This window comes from Lolium perenne, chromosome 7 (assembly GCF_019359855.2).
Source record: "Lolium perenne isolate Kyuss_39 chromosome 7, Kyuss_2.0, whole genome shotgun sequence".
NCBI classification, from domain to species: Eukaryota; Viridiplantae; Streptophyta; class Magnoliopsida; order Poales; family Poaceae; genus Lolium; species Lolium perenne.
The window spans coordinates 250,774,799-250,784,561 of record NC_067250.2 but is presented as its reverse complement, the minus strand read 5'-3'; the positions used below and the strand labels follow the sequence as shown (position 1 = coordinate 250,784,561).

The 9,763-nt window shown below is 43.4% G+C and overlaps 1 protein-coding gene across 1 annotated transcript; it reads right to left on the bottom strand.

Annotated features, from left to right (window-relative positions):
* Positions 1–2,389: 2,389 nt before the first annotated feature.
* On the bottom strand, positions 2,390–3,505 carry LOC127321227 (ervatamin-B-like). The gene has a single exon (XM_051350266.1). It carries the CDS (start codon positions 3,503–3,505, stop codon positions 2,390–2,392), a length of 1,116 nt encoding a protein of 371 aa, XP_051206226.1.
* Positions 3,506–9,763: the final 6,258 nt, after the last annotated feature.

Genomic DNA, 9,763 nt, shown 5'->3' with positions numbered 1-9,763 from the left:
ACCGATGAATCCCCTTTTTACAGCCGGCTGTAGGCTAGCGTTGGCCTTGATCCTTTCTTGGACAAGAAAATACTTCAGGTTTTCCTTCAAAACAAAATTACTTCAGGTTCATTAGTAATATTAGAGAGTTCATAAATTGTTTAGCAAGCTTTTATTCCCTGGCCTCATGCATGTAACAAATTATGTGATTTATGTATGATTTCTAGAGTTATTTTTTCTACCCGTTAGAAAGTACCAACTTGTTTGCAGTCTAAACATTTTTTTCCCGGTGCAACGCACGGGCATATTTCCTATCTATACCTAATAATAAAGAAAATAAGGCTTCTTGTTCGTCCGTCTGTTTTTACCCCTATTTCTCATTAAAATTACAGGATTGCCACCGCTTAAGTAATAACCGTTCGTTATGCCCGTCCACATAGTTTCGTTCCTCGCCCCGTATTGGGCCTGGCCGGTACTATAATGGGCCGACTCAATTGATCCAAGAGTTCAACTAAGCCACACAATCCCATTGGTCGGAGAGTTCGAGTCCAACTCAGTTCCACAACTCCACAAAGCAACCCGACAAAAAAAATACCGGGTATTCAACGTATTCCTGTCGTCCCTTCTTTACATCCGACGAACCAACTGGGTATCACACGTGCGCACGATACCTCACCCCAGCGAGAGCCGAGAGGTCACAGGTTCGCTGAGTCCACATAGAAAAGGAAAACAAAGAGTTCTGGTTTTTAGCTGTTTTGCCTGCTGTAATATGCATCTTCTTCTTCATAAATAGACCTAGCTAAGACCACATCGCTATGATCTAGATCCACGTGCTGGAGCCGAGCGATTCATGGGCCGCTGGTCAAGGGCATCATCGGCGACGCCTGCTATGAGTCCTTTCCTACGGCGCTCCGGATCGCTGACCTGGGACTACATGATCTGGTCTGCTTGGTTGACGAGAGATTGACGAACGCAACCGTTCCACAACCATCTGGCGAGGATGACATTATGAAGACTACGACGTACTTGACCGGCGCGGCCACGCCCCGTCCGCACCGTTGAATACTACTTCATGGACCACCGTTGCTGGAAATTCTCGGCGAGATCGGACGGCAAATCGGGCCTATGCCTACAGTCCTCGCCAGGAACGATGGTAGCCAAGCCAGCAGCGGTACATGCGCCAAAATCGCCATACGCCATGTACAAATTCGTCGGTTGCCTCCCTGTCAGCAACGACAGTCTCCACGCCGTCCTTCCGCCGACCAATGGCACGCTGCTGTGCGGCCGCGGGCAGCAACGCCATGGAAACAGGTCAATAGGGCAAGGCAGTGCGCTCGGGTAAATCCCTTCCTTCACGCGAGATGGCAGTGTTTATAATGTACGAGTCAAAGGGGTGGAAGGTTGTAGGCGTTGGAGCCGGCGTGGACCCGTGGACGGACATGGCCGCAGCTTATTCTGTAGATCATTGATCTTTTGCAGGAGCTTCTTAAGGTACTCGATTGCATCACCAATAGTAGAAGGCCTGACCATCTAGCAGTGACAACCATACAGATCACTTAATTAACCACTCACAAGGGAAAGGATAATTGCTTTGACGGTGAGAGTTCTACAACTTATCATCTCAATGAGCATTACGTGTAGTTTACTTGCCTTGTACCAAATAAATGCCGCTATTGGATTTAGCTGGTTTTATGTGGAGACACATGTTACATACACTGAAAAAAATTGATACACGTGAACTGTTTTTATATCATGATCGGACGCACGAGAATTACCCACTTAACTTGATCGGGCGGCTTAGAAGGCGACTGATGAATCCCCTTTTTACAGCCGGCTGTAGGCTAGCGTTGGCCTTGATCCTTTCTTGGATAAGAAAATACTTCAGGTTTTCCTTCAAAACAAAATTACTTCAGGTTCATTAGTAATATTAGAGAGTTCATAAATTGTTTAGCAAGCTTTTATTCCCTGGCCTCATGCATGTAACAAATTATGTGATTTATGTATGATTTCTAGAGTTATTTTTTCTACCCGTTAGAAAGTACCAACTTGTTTGCAGTCTAAACATTTTTTTCCCGGTGCAACGCACGGGCATATTTCCTAGTAATGCTAAAAAAATTATGTTATATTATATTATCTAGGTCAAATTGATGACATAGGGATACAATTAATAAACTAAACCAAGGGGAGATCTTCAATCTTACAGATATATGATGCGATCATAAATATGCATTTGATGTGTTGGTCTAAAGGAGCAACACCGACCACTTAAATTTTAGTATTAGCATAGAGAGATAGTACATCATCATGCCACTCCACTAAAATTGAGAGTAAATTACTAGGAGGTACATTACGAACAACTAATTAATGGTGTAAATGCATTTTTAGGAGATCAAGCACACACGTTATTGAACTATTCTGGATGGGCTGGGTACAATCCGTGCCAGAGCATAATGCCGCAGAGCCCGCCGTCAGCCTGATGACCACGCTCGATACGCATATAGCCCCTCTCTCCCCATGACTCCCCCCACGAGTTCTTCACCACCCAATACTTGACGCCGGGATCGTTGGCATCGTCACGGGGCACCGTGCCATAGCCCACGAGCAGGGCTTGGTGGCTTTCCTTATGGTTACATGGCCCTCTAAAGATGCCACCACTGTAGTGCTTGAACTCGGTGGTGTTGACTCCCAAAAAAGTAATCACGACGGGTGCCTTGTACACCGCGTCCATGAGACTCTTCTCGCTACGTCGATTCACGTAGTAATATCTCCTGATGGACATGACGGGCATTCCCAAGGGAATGGTGCAGTGCGACCCATTTCCCACATACGGGTACTGCTCTGAGGAATGAATGCCGTGCTTGTTGATGACATATTGGAAGGCCTCAAAAGCATAGCCACCGTCGCAACCGTTGTGCTTGAAGCTGCAGTCAACTAGTTCCTGAATGGAGAGGTTTGTGCGCTTATTGTTAGTGATGAAGTGGATGCTCTCCATCGCTCCAGCGGCAGCAATAGCCCAGCAGCTTCCGCATTCCCCCTGGGTCTTCACGCTGGTGAGAACGCCGTCCACGGTCCGCCAGTCGACGTTGAGTGGCAGCTTGTCAGGGTAGTACTGGCTGGGCTGGTGAAGTTTGAGCTTGATATTGTCGCGGGGTCGGATCTTGAGGGGGGAGCAGTTGGCGAACGATTTTGCGTACTCAGCTAGGGTCATGTCCGCGAATAAGTTTAGATGATGTTTCACGTGTGTGTCGCCGTTGTTCAGCTCGTACACAGCGCGCGCCTCCTCCTTGAAGATGGCGAACCGCTTCTCCTTGTCGCAGGGTTTGCTGTCGCGCCTGTATAGCGCGTACCAACGCTCATACAGGTCACGCATGCTCTTCTCCGAAGCAATATTCTCCGAGCTGACGTAGATTTTGTCCGCCGCCAACATGCTCACCATCGGCGTGCTCGTTGTTGGCATGCTCGCCGTTAGAGCCATGGCCGCCAGTGCAGCCACCATGGTGAGCGCAGGGAGCATGCCTCTCGCCATTGAAACAATATACTACCTAGTTTTTAGGGTGAATTCGGGTGAAGTGAGTGTTCTATGGACATCCTTTCCACCTCCTTATATAAGAGAGCCATAACTACATTGTTTAACGTGTCCTTTATTGTACCACAGCCTCAGGCCGATATGATTCAACCCTAGACCTAGCTAGCTCTAATAATAATATTATATGTATCATAGATAGTATCATGTATTATATATCACTAAAATTAATGAAGAGAGAAATCATATTGGTGTCAAAGGTAGATTCCGTATAATAGCATGTAGAACAAGAAACATAAATGTCAAATAGATCTTGTACACATATTTGCATTAAGATTTTAGAAATCAATAAATATAAGAAGACTATGATAGTACAACATGATACCATGCATTAATTTTAGAGGTAGTATCATACACTAGTATCGTATGAATGATACTGCTATATGATGCCCCATTGTGACTAATCTCATGATGCATCTATTATGTCACCACGTATGCGCACGACACTTGCGTGATGAAACAGCATAATAAATGTGTGTTGCTATGAGTAGATCAAGTGTTTAGCCTATACATTTAGTAAAACGATTATATTATTGATTATTAAAAAAACTAGCACGGGGCGCTCGCAAATAATGATAGAGAAGCATTTGTCTTCTTTAATTATTTTATATCTTTCTTCATTAATTGTTTGATCATTGCTCTTTAATTATTTATAACCTTGTATATTCACACTATATCGAAAGATAAGATTTTTTTCATAACCACCAAAGATATTCTAGAAATAAATATCATATCTACTACTAACATCTTTAATCGTATTTTAGTTTTCATTAAATTGATTTTTGTGCTATTTCCATAGTAATGAACATTTGCCTCATTTGTACAAGATACTTCAAGTTGAACTGAAGTTAGGTCACTACCTATCTCCGAGTGTTTAAATGAGTCATTTATGAAGCATAGTAGGTTTTCATTCGATAGGAGTAATATAGAGAATATTTTGTAAGATCATATTCTAGTCATATTGATCAATCAATCCTCCTTACTCTTTATTTTTTGGGGTTGTAAATAACATGTTTTCATTCATGTTGAGTATTAATAGTAATATACACTCCTCTTGTGTGCAAGTGCATGACTTAATTATCTACCGCTGAGACTCCTTCTTGAACAACTAAACCTATCTATTTCATTTGAAAATAACTATGCTGATAGGTTATGGATCACAGCTAAAGTGCAAAACACTCATCTAGTATACTTTCTGAAAAATTAACCTATAAAATTGTAGCAAAAGATATTGCATGTCCCATTATATCTCGTGTGCCAAGATATCACTGTGATTACTTGTTTAAAACTATGATGATTTATTTGGTGTGACCTCATTTGGGTGTGGAAATCATTGTGGTCTACTAGTAAAGGGGGTCGTGATTAATGTTCATATGCTATATTTTTTTGATAAATTTAGAGTACGGATTCTTGCAATATAATTCGATTTTGATGACACTTAATTAAGATGACATATTTATTATAATCAACTATAAAGAATGTCCTATATATTAAGACTAGCTAAAGTGGGGTCTCATAGTAAGTATTATGCATTCCATACACGCAAAAACCTAACTTGTCACTATAATTAATGATGAGAGAGATTACGGTGGTACTATAGGTAGATATGGAGAACAATATCTTAGCACGTAAAAAATGACTAATAGATATTATACATAATTTTGCATTGAGATTCTACAAATACATAAGTATAATCTATATCTATACCTAATAATAAAGAAAATAAGGTTTCTTGTTGGTCCGTCTATTTTTACCCCTAATTTTCATCTAAATTACAGAAGTTGCCACCGGTAAGTCAAAACGTTCCTTGCTGGTGACCTCATGCAACACGCTCCCGGTCCCGGCTGTAGCAGTTCGACCCGAAGAAAGTTTATACAGTTTCGTGTATATATCTTCTCTAGCTCGACGGTCGTTCCTCTCTTTCCAGCTCCTCCTCGCTCTGAATCCAATCCAATCCTTTGGTTGGGAAAACAAATCCGGCCAGATTCGATCGAATCGGCGAGATCGACGGGACACGAAGCCAGACACCAGCTGCCATGGCAGAAAGGTTTGAAGGAGAAGAGGATTTGTTGCCTCGTACGGCTTGGAAGCAGTACATTCTCCAGCGGAGGACGAGCCCCTTCCCCTAGCGCCACCGGAGGGCGAGCCCCTGCCCCTAGCGCCGCCGCCTCCCTGATTGCGGCAGACGACTGAGATAGAGACGCCCACCACGCTCCAACACAGCCGCTCGGTCCTGTGGAGTCGTGGAGATCAGGGAATACGCGGTTGTGCTCGACTCCGCTGCGATACAGAGCTGTCGAGGAGCAGGATCAGGATTTGGAACGGGGCGAGAAAAATTCGGATCGATAGGGTGCGGACTACGGGCGTGATATCCAGGCTCGCTCGCCTACTTCTTATTGACACCGCCGAGAGGATGGTCCCGTCGGCGGGTCTCCAACGTAGGTCCATCTTTCCTCTTCCTGCACGGTAGATGATGGTCGCGGGCTCGCGTCAGCAATCGTCGGCACGCAGTGCGGTGAGCTAGCTGTAGCTGCATGCCTGCATCTAAAAGTCTCGAGCGGTGAGCAGTAGATGGCTATTGCCTTCATCCCCGGAAGGCCACAGCCACCACGAACTGAATCGTTGATTGTTTCTAGCTGTAAGCGGTGCTTTCTACCTGTTCGTTCATATGCCCGTGAGAGGTGAATTACTTATTTATACCATTATTATTTTGTGTCGCTTTTTATAGATAAATCTCATACTAATGTACTCCGTTTGTTGTTGTTGTTTTTATTGTGAAGATGCACACAATATATAACACTGGGAACTCAGTAAAATTGAGGAGCCCCATCTGATTTCGAGCACCTGAAAGCTCGTGGGGTAGCTTGCAACGGTTTTCGGCCTCCTCCTGATCACTCCGACGAGAGGGAAAAGGACGAGTGGATATTGTTGTACGAAGGCAACGACCAGGGGATGAGGTGCTGCTGCGGCCGACACGATTAGGGTCAATAAGGAAGTGTATTGTACCATGTGTCTTTTAAAAATTGATGCAGGCCCACTACAATTTTTTTTTTACTATCGACTATAAGTTTTAAGCTCTTAGTTGAACTGTTACAAATCAGCGAAGTTATTAGAATGAACAAGAAAACATATTTGCACGCGGCAACGGCTACATGTCAACGTGTTATGCCCAAATAAAATTGAAGTGCCACGGTTATAAAATACGAAAAAAAACTTAAAAATCAAGTTAAGTACCGATATTTATGTACAGTGTTGCAAAACTAACAATTAACAAAAAGCTTGTCAAGAGAACCATACAGCCATACCTAAGCGGCGGTGGAAGCGCTAGGCGAGGGTGGCAGATGCCAATTCAAGGGCCTTGCGCGGAAGCATCTCCCCGTCAGAGGGATGCTCAGGCGAGGCTCGCGCGAGGGCCCCGCACATCATGTGGCAGTGGCCCGAACCTGAGCAGCGATGACATCCAACAATTCTCCATCGGAGGGACGCTCCTACTGGTGGTCTCCCGTTGGAGCTGCTGCTTCCGGCGTCCTTCACGACCACTTTTTGTAGCATGTGTGCCTCGTCTCCGACCTGCTGCTTCCCGTCCCGCATGCCTCTCGGCATCGAATAGTTTTTTTTAAAAATTAGGTTATTTTTGTTCCGCCGCAACGCGCGGGCATATTTCCTATAAAATTATAATAATAATCACATGATACCATATATTATAGAGAACAGTAATATGATATGCATGATAGTACTATCTGGCACTACCAACTTTGACAAGCCTAAGACGAGTCTGATTTTGAATATATATTTGTCTTCCGACCATACTATGTCTTTAAATAAGCAATAACTTTTCAGTAAAATTTCACTATACTAACTCCATATATATATATAATTTTTCATGTGTGATGCATGTAAAATGTGTACATGAACTTTATATTTGATTGCCACATATTCCAACATATTTGAATCATATTAGTAGTTATTATCAATGTTCTTAGTGAATTCGGGATTTTCTAAACAATCCCCTCTCCTATGGTTCTAACGTTGTCTGCAGAAAAACATTATGTTAGTATTTTTGGAGTTTTCAGGAGCTTCGGGACTCGAAAAAGGGCAAGGTCAGAGAGCACGCTTCGGAATTTCCGAGACAAATAAAAGAAGCTCAAGTGGGACAACAAGAGGTCAAAAGGTTGGGAAATAGAGGGGTTGGTGTGGTGCCCCACCTAGGCCGCACCACCTACCCTCGTTTCCACCTTGTTGCTCTCAAATGTCGTCGATTCCGCTGCCATCCTCTTCGTGTTGACCTAAAACCTTTCTATAAAAAGGGTCCCTGATGCGATCTTAGAACATATGAAGGAGGAGATTGAAGAGAAGAAACATAGATCCAGAAGGCTGCTGCCAGAAGTAGTTTGGAGGGGGAACCACTGTCGGAATTGCCTCTGGTGGACTCCACCCCCTTCTGGCATGGTCATCACCAACATCTTCATCAACACCTCCAGCAACATCCTCCATCTACCTCTTCTAATATTTTGGCAAACGTGATGTGTGATGCAATCTATTGTTTTCGCATGATCTCTTGTATCTCTATGTCTATGTTTGAGTATTGACATTTTATGGAAATTGTGAAATAGATTGTTGTTAGTTGCATAGAAGTATATTTTATCTTTTATGATGATATTATGAATCGATATATGAGTGCACACATATGTTGAGGGATGCATAAGGTTATCGCCTTTGCATGATGATAGGAGGAGGGATAGCCAGAGCTTGATAGATTCCGTGTCCCAAGTCTTAAATATGCATGCTATAATAATTCATGGTTAATCAATGGGAGGTATAATTATGGGGACCTTGAAACTTACTACCCTGGTTTAACTATTTTTTCTAATCCAACTTATATGCAAGAGCGTGTGTGGAGTGATGTGTGTATTAGATGTAGTAGCATGGTTTTAGTGATTGAATAGTGATCTATTATGGTTTTGCCTTTTATTTTGCTACCTCACTAGGGATAAAGTGAATGCATGTGATATGTTCGTCACGTGAAAAAAGTGATTATCTTGTTTGTTCAAGGTAGCATACTTGATATTCAAACATCATGTCAAAGTACGTATGGCTATGCTATGTTATCTTAATACAAGATTGGATGGAGTTTCCCCTTTCTTGTGGAGTATAAGAGAGATGTGTTGCATCATCTTTATGTTATCACGTGATGCCCATATGAATGCGTATTGACGAGGGTGCTCTTCGGCAATGCCCACCATGAGGGGCTTAGGGTTGACGGAATCCTGCAGGCTAGCACGAGACATAGGATACCAAACAAACCAGGAGAGAGATTTACCTAGGTTCGGGGCCCTTGATGAGGTAAAACTCTTACTTCCTTCTTGTCTGGTCTTGATTATCGAATATATCATGTTACAATGGGGTAGACGATAGGCTGCTATGGTCGAATCACCGAGAGGCAAGGATTCTAGGGTTTGTGCTATAAGATGTGGTGGTTCTACGTATTGTTGTTCTGTCTTTCAGCGGGCCCTCTCCTGGCCTTTATATAGCAGGTCAGGTGTCGAGAGTCATGTCCAAAGTCGACTAGGTTACAATGAAATCTATTCTAGTCTTTCCTTTAACGTTGTCTTCTTGCCTTGTTCAGCAAGAATCCACCTTCTTGTAGGTTTCTTTGTTGGAACCGATGTATGGGACCACCTTGGTCGTTGGGCAATCTTCATGGGCCCCTAGTTGGGCCAGAGGAGGTAGACTAATGTTGGGTACCCGAAGGGTAATGCCCACATCAGTAGCCCCTGAGTGACTGGCCGAAGTGAAGCTTCTGGCAGGGACTATAATTGCATGCCATCATACGAATATCCTTAGCTGTCAAAAAGAATTGGACCTTCTCATCACCTTCAAGTTGAAATTGCTTGATATCATGTGCGCATCCAGTGCTCCCGATGGGAGTAGCCCCCGAGTCTAGGGGCAGATGCTTGCAACCGTGCGTAGACTCAAATTGTACTACTCGAAGATTCTGATCTCGATGTTTTCTGAACTTCGTTCGTCATCCGATAACTTTTAGAATATCAGGTCTTCAAAAACTTTGGGTGAAGTCATGAAGTATGATAGTACGTAAGGGATAAAAGTAACGAGCCTAGCCTTATTCGATAAATCGATGTTGGTTAACTGCCGATGGCAAAACAACGTTACTCTACTCAGGATCAAGTCTCTGGGCTCGAT

Bases quoted from the DNA above. Each gene is read 5' to 3' on its own strand.
- LOC127321227 (XM_051350266.1), bottom strand. From the start codon at position 3,505: ATGGCGAGAGGCATGCTCCCTGCGCTCACCATGGTGGCTGCACTGGCG.